We start from the raw sequence: 22,500 nt of genomic DNA, 5'->3' as shown, positions 1-22,500 counted from the left end.
TTTTAGCTTATATGTATATGTATATATGTATATATGTATATATATATATATATATATATATACATACATACATACATATATACACAAGTTTATACACAGATCAGGCATAACATTATGACCACTGACAGGTGAAGTGAATAACTCTGATGATCTCATCATGGCACCTGTTAGTGGGTGGGATATATTAGGCAGCAGGTGAACATTTTGTCCTCAAAGTTGATGTGTTAGAAGCAGGAAAAATGGACAAGTGTAAGGATCTGAGCGAGTTTGACAAAGGACCAAATTGTGATAGAACTGCAGCTCTTGTGGGGTGTTGCCGGTCTGCAGTGGTCAGTATCTATCAAAAGTGGTCCAAGGAAGGAACTCATTGACGCACGTGGGGAGCGAAGGCTGGCCCGTGTGATCCGATCCAACAGACGAGCTACTGTTGCTCAAAGAAGGTAATGATGGTTCTGATCCAGAGGTGCATAATGGGTCAGGACTGTTTCGGCAGCAAAAGGCGGACCAACACAATATTAGGCAGGTGGTCATAATGTTATGTCTGGTTGGTGTACGTTTATAGTTTCTTAGTGGCCCGGTACCAGATGATCCGTGACCCACATGGTGGTTGGGGACTCCTGCTTAAAAAGGCTGAAAGCTCTGTAATAAATCTACGTCATGGAGAATTAGCTTCCATTTGCGGCATTGTAATAAGGAGCAAAGGAGTTAAAAAAAAAAAAAAAAAAAAAAGGCAAACAAATCGTATGCTTTTGTATAAAAGCGACGCAGAGAAAGCGCTTTGTCGCGGCTGGCGAATCGGTACGAGTCTCAGATCCGTCTCTTCGCACTTCCTCTTATGAAAATGATGCCTAAGAAGGAGGGTCTAATTAAGAGTAATGATTACCTCGGCTTCAGTCGCAGAGAGATTGTGCCGTCTGGCTGAATACGAAGCAACAGCTCGGGAAAAGAGAGCAGCTTAATTAACATCTGTTGAGCATTCCCCCCCCCCATCCCCCCCCCCACACACACACACAGAGCATCCTACAAGGACAGTGTTAGCCAAATCAGCTTTTAGTCTTTCGCTGCTGTGCTGAGGCAGAGGAAATGATCTGCAGCTGTCTCCAGGGCCTTCATGATATCTATATGCAGCTCTGCAGTGAGTTCAGCTCGAGCAGCACAGCTTTTAAAGGCTCGGATGACTCGTCTGGACCCAAGAGTCCGTCTAGCCGGTCTGTGACGATCAGACGATCTGCTGCAGATCTCTTTAATTAGTGTTTTCGATAAAGAAAACAGAAAGATCTGGAGTTTTTGAAAAGAAACGTAAATTGGAGGTAATTTTATACACATTCACCACGAACACTCACACTGTCTCACACACACACACACACTGTCACACACACACACACAGTCTCACACACACACACACAGTGTCACACACACACACAGTGTCACACACTCACACTGTCTCACACACACACTGTCTCACACACACACACACACACACACACACACAGTGTCACACTCACACACTCACACAGTGTCACACTCACACACTGTCTCACACACACACTGTCTCACACACACACACACACACACACACAGTGTCACACTCACACACTGTCACACACACACACACACAGTGTCACACTCACACACTGTCTCACACACACACTGTCTCACACACACACTGTCTCACACACACACAGTGTCACACTCACACACTGTCACACACACACACAGTCTCACACACACAGTGTCACACACTCACACTGTCTCACACACACACTCACACACATACACACACACACAGTGTCACACTCACACACTGTCACACACACACTGTCACACACACACTGTCACACACACACACAGTGTCACACTCACACACTGTCACACACACACACAGTCTCACACACAGTGTCACACACTCACACTGTCTCACACACACACACACACACAGTGTCACACTCACACACTGTCACACACACACACATTGTCACACTCACACACACACAGTGTCACACTCACACACTGTCACACACACACATTGTCACACTCACACACACACAGTGTCACACTCACACACTGTCACACACACACACATTGTCACACTCACACACACACACAGTGTCACACTCACACACTGTCACACACACACACAGTGTCACACTCACACACTGTCTCACACACACACACAGTGTCACACTCACACACTGTCTCACACACACAGTGTCACACTCACGCTGTCACACACACACACACACAGTGTCACACACAGTGTCTCACACACACTCACAGTGTCACACCCACACAGTGTCACACTCACACACACACAGTGTCACACTCACACACTGTCTCACACACACACACACACAGTGTCACACTCACACACTGTCTCACACACACACACAGTGTCACACTCACACACTGTCTCACACACACACACACACACACACACAGTGTCACACTCACGCTCTGTCACACACACACACACAGTGTCACACACACACTCACAGTGTCACACACACACTCACAGTGTCACACACACACTCACAGTGTCACACACACACACTGTCTCACACACACACACACAGTGTCACACTCACGCTCTGTCACACACACACACACACACACACAGTGTCACACAGTGTCTCACACACACACACTGTCACACCCACTCAGTGTCACACACACACAGTGTCACACTCACACACACACAGTGTCACACTCACACACTGTCTCACACACACACACACACAGTGTCACACACACACTCACAGTGTCACACACACACACTCACAGTGTCACACACACACTCACAGTGTCACACTCACACACTGTCTCACACACACACACACACACAGTGTCACACTCACGCTCTGTCACACACACACACAGTGTCACACAGTGTCTCACACACACACACAGTGTCTCACAGACACTCACAGTGTCACACCCACTCAGTGTCTCACACACACTGTCACACACACACACTGTCTCACACACACACACACAGTGTCACCCACACACTCACACTGTCACACACACACACACACACTGTCACACACACACACACACACTGTCACACACACACACACTGTCACACACACACACTGTCACACACACACACTATCTCACACACACACACTCACAGTGTCACACACACTCTCACACACACACACACACACTGTCTCACACACACACAGTGTCACACTCACACACTGTCTCACACACACAGTGTCACACTCACGCAGTGTGAGACTGTGTGTGTGTGTGACACTGTGTGTGAGACACTGTGTGAGTGTGACACTGTGTGTGTGTGAGATTGTGTATATGAGTGTGAGACAGTGTGTATGTGTGACACTGTGTGTGAGACAGTATGTGAGTGTGAGACTGTGTGTATGAGTGTGAGATTGTGTGTGTGTGTGTGTGACACTAATACACACAGTCTCACACACAGTCTCACATTCATACACAGTCTCACACTCACACACTGCCTCACACACAGTGTCACACTCATACACACAGTCTCACACACACTGCCTCACACACAGTGTCACACTCATACACAGTGTCACACTGATACACACAGTCTCACACTCACACACTGCCTCACACACAGTGTCACACTCATACACACAGTCTCACACTCACACACTGCCTCACACACAGTGTCACACTCATACACACAGTCTCACACTCACACACAGTGTCACACTCATACACACAGTCTCACACACACACACTGCCTCACACATACACACAGTCTCACACTCACACACAGTGTCACACTCATACACACAGTCTCACACTCACACACAGTGTCACACTCATACACACAGTCTCACACTCACACACACTGTCACACTCATACACACAGTCTCACACTCACACACTGCCTCACACACAGTGTCACACTCATACACACAGTCTCACACTCACACACAGTGTCACACTCATACACACAGTCTCACACACACACACTGCCTCACACACAGTGTCACACTCATACACACAGTCTCACACTCACACACAGTGTCACACTCATACGCACAGTCTCACACACACACACTGCCTCACACACAGTGTCACACTCATACACACAGTCTCACACTCACACGCTGCCTCACACACAGTGTCACACTCATACACACAGTCTCACACTCACACACTGCCTCACACACAGTGTCACACTGATACACACAGTCTCACACTCACACGCTGCCTCACACACAGTGTCACACTCATACACACAGTCTCACACTCACACACTGCCTCACACACAGTGTCACACTGATACACACAGTCTCACACTCACACGCTGCCTCACACACAGTGTCACACTCATACACACAGTCTCACACTCACACACTGCCTCACACACAGTGTCACACTCATACACACAGTCTCACACTCACACACTGCCTCACACACAGTGTCACACTCATACACACAGTCTCACACTCACACACTGCCTCACACACAGTGTCACACTCATACACACAGTCTCACACTCACACACTGCCTCACACACAGTGTCACACTGATACACACAGTCTCACACTCACACACTGCCTCACACACAGTGTCACACTCATACACACAGTCTCTCACTCACACACTGCCTCACACACAGTGTCACACTGATACACACAGTCTCACACTCACACACTGCCTCACACACAGTGTCACACTGATACACACAGTCTCACACTCACACACTGCCTCACACACAGTGTCACACTCATACACACAGTCTCACACTCACACACTGCCTCACACACAGTGTCACACTCACACACTGCCTCACACACAGTGTCACACTGATACACTCAGTCTTACACTCACACACTGCCTCACACACAGTGTCACACTCATACACACAGTCTCACACACACACACTGCCTCACACACAGTGTCACACTGATACACACAGTCTCACACTCACACACTGCCTCACACACAGTGTCACACTCATACACACAGTCTCACACTCACACACTGCCTCACACACAGTCTCACACTCACACACTGCCTCACACACAGTGTCACACTGATACACTCAGTCTTACACTCACACACTGCCTCACACACAGTCTCACACTCACACACTGCCTCACACACAGTGTCACACTCATACACACAGTCTCACACACACACACTGCCTCACACACAGTCTCACACTCACACACTGCCTCACACACAGTGTCACACTCATACACACAGTCTCACACACACACACTGCCTCACACACAGTGTCACACTCATACACAGTCTCACACTCACACACTGTCTCACACACTGTCTCACACTGTCTCTCTGTGTGTGAGAGAGAGAGACTATGTGTTTAAGAGACACACACACACAGGAACAGAGACAGACACCCTAAGGAATGCTTCTCGGTTTCGGTATGAGCTAAAAAATAGTTTCATTAGTTCTGGCAGACTTGCAGGCACTCCAGCGCCAAATCCATCTCGTATGTGAATGAGCCTCCGGTCGCGCCGGGGGAACAGGAAAGACGCTCTGACTGGAACAGCTAGGTAGTCATCTTTACCGAAAACTTTTTAAAAGTCATCCTTCACCCTCCATATGCATGCACATGTGTTTTTTTCCCCTTATTCGGCCCCGAAATGGAAATTCCGCGAGAGGGCAGGTGCTGAGCCGTTACCTTGTGTTCCTACGATCTCCATGTGCAGATGAGCCAGGCCGCTAGCGGTGGACAGGGACAGCTTGATCATGCCCTCCACGGTCACCGTGTATCTGTTCAAGTAGTCAAACAGGGAGCCGTGCTCGTGGTAATCTGACACCAACCACAGCTGGGTCCAAGTCCCATTATCTAAGAGAGAAAAACAAGACAGAGACACAGGATGAGACTGGAAATTCAGAGCTTGTGCTTAAAGGAGAAGTTCAGTTCCAGAACAAAAATCTACTAATAATTTACTCATCCCCTCGTCATCCAGGATGTTCATGACTTTCCTACTTCAGTCATAAAGAAATTATGTTTTTTGTGGAAGACATTTTTCTCTATATAGTGGACTTCAATGGTGCCCCCGAGTTTGACCTTCCAAAATGTAGTTTAAATGCAGCTTCAAAGAGCTCTAAATAATCCCAGCCCAGGAAGAAGGATCTTATCTAGAGAAACACACTCACACCGTCACACTCACACACACCGTCACACTCACACACACCGTCACACTCACACACACCGTCACACTCACACACACAGTCACACACACCGTCACACTCACACACACCGTCACACTCACACACACCGTCACACTCACACACACCGTCACACTCACACACACCGTCACACTCACACACACACCGTCACACACACACACACCGTCACACTCACACACACTGTCACACTCACTCACACACACAGTCACACTCACACACACACCGTCACACTCACACACACACCCTGTCACACTCACTCACACACACTGTCACACTCACACACACACACAGTCACACTCACAGTCACACTCACACACACAGTCACACTCACACACACAGTCACACACAGTCACACTCACACACACACCGTCACACTCACACACACACCGTCACACTCACACACACACCGTCACACTCACACACACACCGTCACACTCACACACACCCCGTCACACTCACACACACACCGTCACACTCACACACACCGTCACACTCACACACACCGTCACACTCACACACACACCCTGTCACACTCACTCACACACACTGTCACACTCACTCACACACACTGTCACACTCACACACACACACAGTCACACTCACAGTCACACTCACACACACAGTCACACTCACACACACACTCACACACCGTCACACTCACACACCGTCACACTCACACACCGTCACACTCACACACACCGTCACACTCACACACACCGTCACACTCACACACACCGTCACACTCACACACACACAGTCACACTCACACACACAGTCACAGTCACACACACACACACTGTCTCACACACACACACACTGTCTCACACACACACACACACACTCACACTCACACACACACACACTCACACTCACACACACACACACACACACTCACACACACAGTCACACTCACACACACAGTCACACTCACACACACAGTCACACTCACACACACAGTCACACTCACACACACACTCACACACACCGTCACACTCACACACACCGTCACACTCACACACACACACTGTCACACTCACACACACACCATCACACTCACAGTGTCACACTCACACACACACACCGTCACACTCACACACACACACCATCACACTCACAGTGTCACACTCACACACACACACCGTCACACTCACACACACACCGTCACACTCACACACACACCGTCACACTCACACCGTCACACTCACACACACACCGTCACACTCACACACACACACCATCACACTCACAGTGTCACACTCACACACACACACCGTCACACTCACACACACACCGTCACACACACACCGTCACACTCACACACACACCGTCACACTCACACACACACACCATCACACTCACAGTGTCACACTCACACACACACACTGTCACACTCACACACACACACTGTCACACTCACACACACAGTCACACTCACACACACACACAGTCACACTCACACACACAGTCACACTCACACCATCACACTCACAGTGTCACAGTCACACACACAGTCACACACACAGTCACACACACAGTCACACACACAGTCACACACACACACACACACACACTGTCACACACACACACACTCACACACTGTCACACTCACACTGTCACACACACACTGTCACACTCACACCGTCACACACACACAGTCACACACACACAGTCACACCGTCACACTCACACACACCGTCACACTCACACACAGTCACACTCACACACAGTCACACTCACACACACAGTCACACTCACACACACAGTCACACTCACACACACAGTCACACACACAGTCACAGTCACACACACAGTCACAGTCACACACACACACACACTGTCTCACACACACACACACTGTCTCACACACACACAGTCACACTCACACACAGTCACACTCACACACAGTCACAGTCACACACAGTCACAGTCACACTCACACACACAGTCACACTCACACACACAGTCACACTCACACACAGTCACAGTCACACACACAGTCACACTCACACACAGTCACAGTCACACACAGTCACAGTCACACACTGTCACACACACACACACAGTCACACTCACACTCACACACACAGTCACACTCACACACAGTCACACTCACACTCACACACACAGTCACACTCACACACAGTCACAGTCACACTCACACACAGTCACAGTCACACTCACACACACAGTCACACTCACACACAGTCACAGTCACACACAGTCACAGTCACACTCACACACACAGTCACACACTGTCACACACACACACACACACACACACAGTCACACTCACACACACACACACTGTCACACACACACTGTCACACACACACACAGTCACACTCACAGTGTCACACTCACACACACAGTCACACTCACACCATCACACTCACACACACAGTCACACTCACACCATCACACTCACACACACAGTCACACTCACAGTGTCACACTCACACACACACACTGTCACACACACACACACAGTCACACGCACACACACAGTCACACTCACACACACACACAGTCACACACTGTCACACACACACACACAGTCACACACACAGTCACACTCACACACACAGTCACACTCACACACACACACAGTCACACACACACAGTCACACACTGTCACACACACACACACACACACACACACACACACACACACACAGTCACACACACAGTCACACTCACACACACAGTCACACTCACACACACACACAGTCACACACTGTCACACACTGTCACACACACACACACACACACACACACACACACACACACACACACACAGTCACACACACAGTCACAGTCACACACACAGTCACACTCACACACACACACAGTCACACACACACAGTCACACACTGTCACACTCACACACACACACAGTCACACACACACACACACAGTCACACTCACACACAGTCACACTCACACTCACACACACAGTCACACTCACACACAGTCACACTCACACTCACACACACAGTCACACTCACACACAGTCACACTCACACTCACACACACAGTCACACTCACACACAGTCACACTCACACACACACTCACACACAGTCACACTCACACACAGTCACACTCACACACACACACACAGTCACACTCACACACACACAGTCACACACACACACACAGTCACACACACACACAGTCACACACACACACAGTCACACACACACACAGTCACACACACACACACACACACTGTCACACTCACACACACTGTCACACACACACACAGTCACACACACAGTCACACTCACACACACACACAGTCACACTCACACACACACACTGTCACACTCACACACACACACTGTCACACTCACACACACACACTGTCACACACACACTGTCACACACACACTGTCACACAGTCACACTCACACACACACAGTCACACTCACACACACACAGTCACACTCACACACACACAGTCACACTCACACACACAGTCACACTCACACACACAGTCACACTCACACACACACACAGTCACACACACACACAGTCACACACACACACACACACACACACTGTCTCACACTCACACACACACACACTGTCTCACACTCACACACAGTCACACTCACACACAGTCACACTCACACACACCGTCACACTCACACACACCGTCACACTCACACACACACACTGTCACACACACACACACAGACACACACAGTCACACCATCACACTCACAGTGTCACACTCACACACACAGTCACACTCACACACACTGTCACACTCACAGTGTCACACTCACACACACTGTCACACTCACAGTGTCACACTCACACACACTCACACCATCACACTCACACACACACACTCACACCGTCACACTCACACCGTCACACTCACACACACACACACAGACTCACTCACAGTGTCACACTCACACACAGACTCACTCACAGTGTCACACTCACACACAGACTCACTCATAGTGTCACACTCACACACACAGACTCACTCACAGTGTCACACTCACACACACAGACTCACTCACAGTGTCACACTCACACACACAGACTCACTCACAGTGTCACACTCACACACACAGACTCACTCACAGTGTCACACTCACACACAGACTCACTCACAGTGTCACACTCACACACAGACTCACTCACAGTGTCACACTCACACACAGACTCACTCACAGTGTCACACTCACACACACAGACTCACTCACAGTGTCACACTCACACACACAGACTCACTCACAGTGTCACACTCACACACACAGACTCACTCACAGTGTCACACTCACACACACAGACTCACTCACAGTGTCACACTCACACACACAGACTCACTCACAGTGTCACACTCACACACACAGACTCACTCACAGTGTCACACTCACACACACAGACTCACTCACAGTGTCACACTCACACACAGACTCACTCACAGTGTCACACTCACACACAGACTCACTCACAGTGTCACACTCACACACAGACTCACTCACAGTGTCACACTCACACACAGACTCACTCACAGTGTCACACTCACACACAGACTCACTCATAGTGTCACACTCACACACAGACTCACTCATAGTGTCACACTCACACACAGACTCACTCATAGTGTCACACTCACACACAGACTCACTCACAGTGTCACACTCACACACACAGACTCACTCACAGTGTCACACTCACACACAGACTCACAGTGTCACACTCACACACAGACTCACAGTGTCACACTCACACACACAGACTCACTCAGTGTCACACTCACACACACAGACTCACTCACAGTGTCACACTCACACACAGACTCACTCACAGTGTCACACTCACACACACAGACTCACTCACAGTGTCACACTCACACACACAGACTCACTCACAGTGTCACACTCACACACACAGACTCACTCACAGTGTCACACTCACACACAGACTCACTCACAGTGTCACACTCACACACAGACTCACTCACAGTGTCACACTCACACACAGACTCACTCACAGTGTCACACACACACACAGACTCACTCACAGTGTCACACTCACACACAGACTCACTCACAGTGTCACACTCACACACAGACTCACTCACAGTGTCACACACACACAGACTCACTCACAGTGTCACACACACACACAAACTCACTCAGTGTCTCAGTCACACACAGACTCACTCACAGTGTCACACTCACACACAGACTCACTCACAGTGTCACACTCACACACAGACTCACTCATAGTGTCACACTCACACACACAGACTCACTCACAGTGTCACACTCACACACACAGACTCACTCACAGTGTCACACTCACACACACAGACTCACTCACAGTGTCACACTCACACACACAGACTCACTCACAGTGTCACACTCACACACAGACTCACTCACAGTGTCACACACACACACAGACTCACACTCACAGTGTCACACTCACACACACAGACTCACACTCACAGTGTCACACTCACACACAGACTCACTCACAGTGTCACACACACACACAGACTCACTCACAGTGTCACACTCACACACACAGACTCACACTCACAGTGTCACACTCACACACAGACTCACTCACAGTGTCACACACACACACACAGACTCACTCACAGTGTCACACTCACACACACAGACTCACACTCACAGTGTCACACTCACACACACAGACTCACTCACAGTGTCTCACTCACACACACACCGTCACACTCACAGTGTCACACTCACACACACAGACTCACTCACAGTGTCACACTCACACACACAGACTCACTCACAGTGTCACACTCACACACAGACTCACAGTGTCACACTCACACACAGACTCACAGTGTCACACTCACACACACAGACTCACTCAGTGTCACACTCACACACACAGACTCACTCACAGTGTCACACTCACACACACAGACTCACTCACAGTGTCACACTCACACACAGACTCACTCACAGTGTCACACTCACACACAGACTCACTCACAGTGTCACACTCACACACAGACTCACTCACAGTGTCACACACACACACAGACTCACTCACAGTGTCACACTCACACACAGACTCACTCACAGTGTCACACTCACACACACAGACTCACTCACAGTGTCACACACACACAGACTCACTCACAGTGTCACACACACACACAAACTCACTCAGTGTCTCAGTCACACACAGACTCACTCACAGTGTCACACTCACACACAGACTCACTCACAGTGTCACACTCACACACAGACTCACTCATAGTGTCACACTCACACACACAGACTCACTCACAGTGTCACACTCACACACACAGACTCACTCACAGTGTCACACTCACACACACAGACTCACTCACAGTGTCACACTCACACACACAGACTCACTCACAGTGTCACACTCACACACAGACTCACTCACAGTGTCACACACACACACAGACTCACACTCACAGTGTCACACTCACACACACAGACTCACACTCACAGTGTCACACTCACACACAGACTCACTCACAGTGTCACACACACACACAGACTCACTCACAGTGTCACACTCACACACACAGACTCACTCACAGTGTCACACACACACACAGACTCACTCACAGTGTCACACTCACACACACAGACTCACACTCACAGTGTCACACTCACACACACAGACTCACACTCACAGTGTCTCACTCACACACAGACTCACTCACAGTGTCTCACTCACACACACACCGTCACACTCACAGTGTCACACTCACACACACAGACTCACTCACAGTGTCACACTCACACACAGACTCACTCACAGTGTCACACTCACACACAGACTCACTCACAGTGTCACACTCACACACACAGACTCACTCACAGTGTCACACTCACACACAGACTCACTCACAGTGTCACACTCACACACAGACTCCACGGACACCACTGAAGTCCATTATATAGAGAAAAATCCTGAAACATTTTCCTCAAAAAACAATTTCTTTACGACTGAAGAAAGAAAGATGTGAACATCTTGGATGACGAGGGGGGTGAGGAAAATTATTCGTAGATGGATGAAAGTTTATTTGTTTAGCGCCTTTCGACGACAGACGCCGTCGCCAAGCGGCTTTGCTGAAATCCAGGTCTAGAGACATAATGAGCAAAGCAGAGGCAGGGAAAAATTCACGGAGACAGGAACCTCAGAAGGGAATTCATCCCTGTTTTTGGTAGAGCAGGAGTATAAATCATCACCGTATACAATCATATAAAGAACAGCAAAAATATGCATTCGTGTTTTATTGCAAATACGGCTAAAAATCTGGATGAAATGAACTCTAAACCACAGCTTTGGCTATATTCATCATACACAGAATAACAAATCACACATTACATAAAGAATAAAACACGACTAGTGTGCTGTTAGAAATTGTTTTGTCTTCAGTCGTAAAGAAATGTACGGGCTCTAAACGATCCCAGCCCAGGAAGAAGGGTCTTATCTAGCAAAACCATCTTACTTCCTTAGACATTGAAAATGTAAAGGAACAGATTCTACTCAAGACTTATACATAGTACACTGACTAGGCTAATATATATATATATATATTTTATAATATAATATTATTATACACTGATCAGGCATAACATTATGACCACTCGCCTAATAGTGTGCTGCTCCCACTTTTGCTGCCAAAACAGCCCTGACCTGTCGAGGCATGATGAACTCCACCAGATCCCTGAAGGTGTGCTGTGGTATCTGGCACCAAGATGTTAGCAGCAGATCCTTTAAGTCCTTGAAGTTGCCCATGGAGGCCCCGCCTCGCAGCTTACAGGACTTCTAATGTTCATGCCTGATCGGTGTATAATTTAATACTTTTATTTTTTCTTAAATTGTATATTTTTTGGCTGCTATTTCTGGGACCTCAGTACTTAGTTTCATTCCCTTTCATGCACCACATGATCTAGAATGATATAAACCTTTCTTGATCCTTGATCAGAAAAGATAAATAAATTCCTTCTTTCAGAAAACTTCACTGTATCAAATATTAGACTTTTGTTTTAAAATAAAATTGAAATTATTATTAATTTAGCCTTACTGGTTCATATAAGTAGCTGTAACTATTATTATTGTTATTATAATTATTGTTACTATTATTATTATTATTATTATTATTATTATAATTATTGTTGTTATTACTATTATTATTACTATTATTGTTATTATAATTATTGTTACTATTATTATTATTATTATAATTATTGTTGTTATTACTATTATTATTACTATTATTATTACTATTATTATTGTTATTATTACTATTATTATTATTATTATCATTATCATCAGCAGCATATCAAGTATGTAGAACTCCTGCACGCAGCTGTTTCCCATGCAGACCCAGTCGTAATGATCTGGTCTGAACAAACATGTTTTTCTAATTCATCTGCAGTCTAAACAGACGCCTACACGTACAAGGCCACTTGTTTCTTGTTGTACACAAAACACATTTCTCCAGTTTGTCTGCCAGATTTTACGTTTCCGTTGTGTGAGGTCACGCTGACAAAAAGCACAAAGCTGCTGTGGCTGTATGGGTGTGTTTTCTTTAAGGCTAATTTCATTTTGACTCTAGACTTTCTGTCACTGGTCAAGGTTTCCACATGCTTATGAGTCTCAGGTGAATGACAGAAACAGGAAACTGTCGGTGTGTGTGTGTGTGTGTGTGTTTCGGTTAGTCCTGGCTTGTGTAAATGCATCGGTGATTTATAATAGACAAAAAAATTTGTTTTCTATAAAGCCTGTGTTATTCATACTCATCGTAATTGTGCTGGTGATAATGGAGAATAAATGAGAGCAGATTGAACTGGGGCTGAGTGGATGAAGTGTGAAAGCAAAAGACTATTGGGCAGTGTAAATGAGACCTCTGCTCACAGCTCCATGCCGATCCAGATGGCCAGAGACCTCTCCGAGCAGCTGTGCTGACCACTAGCACTACACTTTTCCTATATAAACACACTCATTTACACTCACTCACTCATTCACACTCACTCACAAACAAGCTCTCTCTCTCACACACACATACACACTCCTAAACAAAATATTCAGCATGTTTGGGGGAAAAACACCTCTTATTTAAAACCTCTCCTCACAGAAGGCTAGACTAGACATGATGTCAAAGCGAATAAACCTTCTGGCTAGTACATGCTCAAACTGTGCAGGCCAAAGACTTTAAACTCCCTCATCCTGTTTCAGTGCTAGCACAAGCACAATGGGAACGGCCGTGTATGTAGCTGCGGCGCAGTGAAACGCTAGCACAGCTAAACAAAAAATATAGCCGAGGTCAGGGGAAACCTGTCCGAGTCGACGGAATCCGATAACGGCAAACGTCGCAGTGTTTTGATTCGCTCTCTAAACTTGCCTCGGCTTACCGAAAATCCCCAATCGGCTAACTGAGGAGCCGGTTTAACCGAAGAGGCTGTGAAAACGTCCCCTCGTGTTAACCGCTAGTGCAGGAGCAATGGAAATCCTGTCTGTTTTCATATGGATGTTTCTTTTGAGGTTTTACTGAATCGGTCTGAAGTTTTTCCATTATTTGTTGCTATGGCAACTTGAATATAAGGAATAGGGGTAAGTTGAACAGTATAGCTGAGAAGTACAGTAAGATAGTGGGGGCTGATTTAAGGACTATTACACAAATTTTACGAACATAAAGTGACTGTGACATATAGTGACCCAGCCACTGTGTACCGAATTGCAAGTGCTTCCTTCTGGCCGGAGATTTCAGTTCCCTTTGTGCAAATAAAATCGATATAAAAATTCCTTTGTACCTGATGCAATCATGCTTTTAAACGGTTTATTACAAATGTGTGTTGTGTTGCTGCTGTATATATGTATTGGTACTATTGTCCACATAAAGAACTGCCTTTAAAGGATAATAAAGTACAGTAAATAAGCAAGTAAGTAAGTAGTAACTCTTCTACCAGAGGCCCAAAAATGGGATTTGTGCCTGGTTTGGTTGTGCCCATGTTCAACATTGAATTTCTTTTATCAAGTCCACAGTGGACACACTGAAAGTAGACACTCTAGGCTGTAAGAATTTGTAGTATTTCTGTTTTTACTAAACCTATTACGGGCAATATATTCATAGAAAAGTTCCAAATAAAACAAAAACGATTAGGTTTTTTTTTTTTCCCACACAAATGTTTCCATCAAAGTGAATGGTGATATCAAACTCATTTCTGCTCTCTGAGACGCCTCAGGTGCTTGTTCATAAGCATCAAAAAGCCAGTATCTTCAACCACTAAAATTCTGTGTAAAGTCATGCAACAGAAGGAAAAACACAAGTCTCACACAGAATATCAGACTTGTGGCAATAAAATGATTCATTTGTTTATACTGATTGAAACTCTCTGATAAGTTGATGAAATGCCAGTGTACTGATTAATGAGGATCGTACTGAGCATTATACACATCATCAGTTCAATCCAATTCGATTTTATTTGTATAGCGCATTTAACAAAGAACATTGTCTCAAAGCAGCTTTACATGAGAAACGACATAAGAAAACAACAAACATATGAACAGACAAACAGACAGACAGTCCTAGATGTTATCCCAAGTGAGCAAGCCTGAGGTGACTAGGAAAAACTCCCTTAGATGGTAAGAGGAAGAAACCTTGAGAGGAACCAGACTTAAAAGGGAACCCATCCTCATTTGGGTGACAATTGTGGGATGCAGATACAGCATGTGTATAGTGTTATTTAAATCAATAAGGATCATATAATCAATAAGTCGATTTCATTACTGGTCTCTAGTCTCTTCTCCTGATGCAATATTCAGTCGATGAACCAAAATTAGGCTTGGGAGAGTTGATAGCATTGGGAATTCTCCATAAATTCTATAAAAAACTGTCCTGTCATCCTGATTCGTTTTATACCAATTAAATGATTCATTAGTGTATAGTGATTGAAAATAAGTCGATTTCCCCACCAGTGTCCTGGTTGAAAGGGTTAAATGTGAGGGTCACTGTGGGGGTGTCATTGATTACACTATGTAATATGATTTTTGTTCCAATTACTCTTGATGGAAAAAAAAAAAAGCCATTAATCCCCTTGAAGTTTGGGTTTGGGCTTTTAAGAGAACGAAAACCTCAAAATTCTAACCCAATTCTGCCCAATACTAACCCAAACTTTCATGGCTAAGATGGGTTTTTTCCTCTTTATTTGGGTTACAAAGAATGGGGGAATTAACACTTATTTCCCAGGAACAAGAAAAAAGTAAAAATTTGTTACATAGTGTTAGATGGGGTTAAAACAATTCGATAGGATCGTACAATTCTATCAGATTTCCAAATGACCTAAGCAATCATTCAGACGTTATTTCAAAAGTTATCAATCTTTGCATTTTTGGTTGAGTAAAAATAAAAGACAAGACATTAAAGCATGGCTGGGTTGCTAGGTTTGCTGTTTGCCAGCTGATGGCATTGTTCCTTAAGTGCCATAGCTAATCAAATTAATTCATTTAGAAAATGGATAAAAAAAGGAACAAAACGGACTGAACGACAGGGACTTGTCAGCACCGATGCTGACACAAACTGTGATTAGTTGATTTTCCTGAGATATTGTGCACCATGGCATCATCCTGTTGAGCCACTTAAGTATCAGACAGCGACTGTGGCACTGGAGGAGTGCAGGCTGAAGGAGGACAGACCAGGGCATGGTCAGATATACATAATGCATGTTGTGTAAACATTATACCATTACAGCGGGGAGGAAGCTGGTCACCAGGCTTTAGCACTTAGGTCTTTTTTTTTTTTTTTTAAATAAAATACACATCAGGAATTCTTGCATAACTAAGCTCATTATTAAACTGAAATTCACTCATTCATTTATTTATGTATTTATTTATTATTTGTAATAATAATAATAATAATAATAATAATAATAATGATTATTATTATTATAAATTATTTTCTTATTATATTAATAATTATATATAATATATATTTTGTTGTTTTATTTAATAATAATAATCATTATTATTATTATTATTATTATTATTATTATTAAACTGAAATAAACCATGAATGTGCGTCTGCTGTGGCAGAGACAACAACACAATCTATAAAGGTTTGTATAGAACCACAAAAGAGACAAAAAGGAAATATGATAGCATCGGGAATTCTCGATAAATTCCAACTGTCCTGATGGATATCAGCTGTGGCAAGTCTATTTCCGCTTCATCAACTGAATATTACATCAGGAGAGGAAACTGGAGGCCGGTGATGATGTGTATAATGCTCGATATGATCCTCATTTTCCTTTACATATTTAATGAATTATTTTATTGTAGCAGATCTGATATAAAATAAGTCGGGACTCTGTTCTTCCCTCTGTTGGGATTTTAGTGGTTGGTGATAACACCTTCACATTTTAGGTGCTCATGTACAAGCACTTTGGGAATCTCAGAGAGCAGACATTAGGGTTTAAGATCACCATTTACTTTGAAGATTTTGAATGATACAAGATAACTAACCATGTTTTCTTTTTTTTCCATGAATACATTGCCTTAAATACCTTATGTTTCTGAAGTTTTCATAAGTATTTATACTTATACACTTATGAAACCTACAGTGTCTTACAGTCTTAAAGAATGTCTACTTTTATACGAGTCGTTAACATGAACATCATCTGGAGTGTAACATGACAAAGAAATTCAACGTTAAACATGGGCACAACCAAAACAGGTGAAAATTCCATTTCTTGGTGGAAAGAGCATGTGAGTAAATAATAGTCTCATAAAAGCTAAACCAGAAAAACATGCCTGCTGAGTTACTTTACCTCTGGTAAGAGTTTTAATTCAAATGAAATCAACAAACAGCAGACGATCAGTGTACAGACACCTTTCAGTGGAATTAGAATTCAGTTCAGTAGTTTAAGGTAACCGGGTCTTTTCAGGTCTTTCACTGCACGCATTACCAGGCAACCAGACTGTTTCCATGTTGCAGTATTAAAGAGAGATCAAGGCTGTACAGATGTATATTTTGATGATTTACAAAGCAGCCCCGCATTCAATTTTATCATCAAAGTGTATCATTAATTTTGCCACAACGGCGTCGTTATCAGAAGCCGCCCGGTCCAGCCTGGAGCAGAAAGATAGAGCTTCAACCAAAGCGATGTACTGACCTTTATTATCGGCGGCGATGAAGCCCAGGATGTTCTCGTGACGCAGCATGACCGTCTGATAGATTTCAGCCTCACGGAACCAGGAGCGCTCCTCACGAGAGGAGAAGATCTTCACGGCCACTTCCTCTCCTCTCCACTTCCCCCTCCACACCTCTCCGAAGCGACCTTTCCCGATGCTCTCCTGAAGGATGATGGTCCTGGCAATGGTCCTCTGCACCAGCAACGGGAGACCTAAGAAAGAAAATGAGTGAAAAAAAATGTTCAGTACTTGGATTCCTAACAATGACCTCAATGGCCAGATTTTATGTGAGTCAGAATTAGAAAAATAGGTTATTTGGAGCCATCTGGGGCATGCTGTCCACATATGTGGATTGTAACAACATAGATGGAGCAGAAGGGTCAACATGATCCAACATCAGCTGCCAAAAAGATTCCAGTCAGGTTTCATTTCAATATTAACAGGTGAAACCATTAAACCGGGTAAACTGTAAGGACAAGGATTTTTGGTAACACACTATTTGAAGTGTACCTACACCTTTATAACACATTTATAAGCAACGCAGACATATTTAATAAGCTTTTATGACTTTATCTCTACAGAGAGAACAACCACCACCAGCAGAGATGATTATGATGCATCACTGCGGTATCTACGACTTATATTAGGATGGGATTCAAAGCCCATTTTTTATTAAAATGCTTATGCAGCCCCATTACAGAACAGCTTTTAATTTATGAAGCCTCACATGCCAGCTGAGTGACTGATGTTCATGCCCTCGAACCAAATTTACATTCATAACACTTGTTACAAATTTACATCCATTACCAAGCATTACGTGCACATTGTCAAAACATTCACCTTTCTCAAAGTGTGTGAATGTGCTGACAAAAATGAAAAGTCTAAATCGAATACTGTGCAAGACGAGAAAAAAAAAACATGACAGTGAAACTTTTAACTCAATTATCTGCTATTAATGATAATTGACGGCTGCTGGTCTGTCTTGTGTGTCAAGATGAAGTTACATAGACGCTTCAAAAAATCATCCTCTTCTTTTAGAAGGAAGTGTAGGCATAGTATAATGAGCTGCATTAACAATCATGGTAATTAAAGCTACTTCAAGAATAGTAAGACGAACTTGTGTGTTTAGAAATTACAGTGGAACCTCGGCATACGGATTTAATTTGTCCTGGAGGCGAGTTATTAAGGTGAAAATTTGTATCGCGGAACGTAAATGCCGATAATCTGTTCCAGCCACACAAAAATATTAGCGAAATTACCAATACGAAGCGTATGCAAACTGTATGGCTGCTTACAAAGAGCCGAGTGTTCCATGTCAAGGGTCATCACAGGAAGTCGGGCCACCAAGCTTTGGCTAAAAATAGAACAGATCACCCACGCCACCCACATGTCAACAAAAACAATGCCCCAAAAATCAGCTAGCTTTTGAATGCATGTCAAAGGCAACGTTGGTATCATGGGTTACTCTTTCGAAACTGAGAAAAAGTTCGCTTCGGTTAGCTTCTTTTGGCTTTTCACTGATGCAAATAAGTTTTGAACGGCTCCCGGACATACATGCAACTTAGCCAGCGTTTAGTTCATTTTGTATGTCCGTGCAAATTTCTTGCAAAATTTCAGTTCTTAAGGTGAAAATTCATAAGGGAGGGCATTCGTATGCCGAGGTTCCACTGTATAGAAATTTAGTGTGAACTCTCAAACTATGTAATGAGTACTAAACAACAACAACTTTCATTTCAGTTCCTTTCCACCTGGCAATTTCTGCCTTTTTTCAATCAGTTTAAACAAAATAAAATGAGTCAAAACACTGCTGACTATCAGTGGGCAACATTTTTCCCTCTATTGGATAACCTTAAATAGGATTTTAGTGGTTGAAGATAACACCTTCAAATTTTAGATGCTTAGGAACAAGCACTTGGAGCATCTCTGAGAGGAGAAATGGGTTTGATATTTCACTTTATTATTATTATTATTTTTATTATTATTATTATTTTTATTATTATTATTATTTTTATTATTATTATTATTTTTAATATTATTATTATTATTATTATTATTTGTGTAAAAAATAGCAAAACTTTTTTGGGTTTTTTTTGGAAGCTTTTCTATGAATATACCGCCCCAGAAAACAAAAATACTTCAAATTCTTAAAGCTCTGGGTTTCATATAAGCCATTAAGCACTATTGTGGAGTTTGACATGACAGAAATTCAGTGATGAACATGGACATGACCAAAACAGGCATTTTTTGGCATCTGGTAAATGAGGAGATAGCAAGGGTAAGCTAAACATCTTCACCAAACAGAGAGGCTGTAATAGAAATTTCTAATAAGAGTAATTTCTATTCTGTCTCCATTCTGTCTCGAAATGTTTAACAGGATATACCAGGGACTGATATATAAGCACTCTGGCATTAAAGCCTGCCTACAGTATTTTCGGGGAGTGTGCCCATAGACTTTGGTTACATTTTCAGGCGTTTGCTTAACTCCATTTGAAACCAGATCATCTACACAAGGATGTCTGGAGCTGTTCTGTCCTTTTGCAACAGATGCAATTATGTGCAGTTTTGTTTTTTCAGGGGTTTGGAATGCAGACTACAATAGCGGCTGTGTTGCAATGGATACCGAAGAAAGGCAAGAAAACACATGCCTTATCTACACCTTATCTGACCTGTCGATGGCCTGAGAGTTAGGTTTTCTTGGAATGTAAGACGTTTCTTTTGGTTCGCATTGGATCAGATTTGGAATGACGGTTCTTGCGGAATCCAACGGAAATTCTTGGTTGATGTCAGGCTGTATGTATATCTCTCACAACGGATCTGACATCACCGCACTTTCACCACTCGACTCAAAGTGAATGCAGGAGCGAGAGCAATCGGCTTCGTCTCATTCCAAACTTTCTATATTCTATCAGTTTCCATTCTCCTCAGCAGAATATCAAGTTGTATCTCCTTTTGAGTTTGTGGCCATCTTGCAGGCACTTGAAGTATGTAGGCAAGGCAGAAGAGGACAGAATGAACAGAGGAGATGAATGGTGGAAGCACAGTACATAAGGTGAGTCAGGTTCTCCAAAGCAGAAGGAGTTGAGAGTGAACCCGGTCTCCAGAGCATAATGACGAACAAAACCGTGCTCATGAGACATTTCTCATATAAT

The 22,500-nt window shown here is 44.3% G+C and overlaps 1 protein-coding gene across 1 annotated transcript in view; it reads right to left on the bottom strand.

The window, feature by feature from the left end:
- Positions 1–22,500, bottom strand: part of tgfbr1b (transforming growth factor, beta receptor 1 b) — an 82,986-nt gene that overhangs the window by 21,587 nt on the left and 38,899 nt on the right. The window contains exons 4-5 of the mRNA XM_058385737.1: positions 19,333–19,563; positions 5,648–5,815 (exon numbers count right to left, since the gene is read on the bottom strand). Coding sequence (XP_058241720.1) covers positions 5,648–5,815; positions 19,333–19,563 — 399 coding nt within the window. The remainder of the gene's footprint in view (positions 1–5,647; positions 5,816–19,332; positions 19,564–22,500) is intronic.

The sequence above is a fragment of the Hemibagrus wyckioides genome, linkage group LG01 (assembly GCF_019097595.1).
Source record: "Hemibagrus wyckioides isolate EC202008001 linkage group LG01, SWU_Hwy_1.0, whole genome shotgun sequence".
Classification (NCBI taxonomy): domain Eukaryota; kingdom Metazoa; phylum Chordata; class Actinopteri; order Siluriformes; family Bagridae; genus Hemibagrus; species Hemibagrus wyckioides.
Note: the sequence above shows the minus strand (reverse complement) of the source record. Positions and strands in the feature narration are given on the sequence as shown.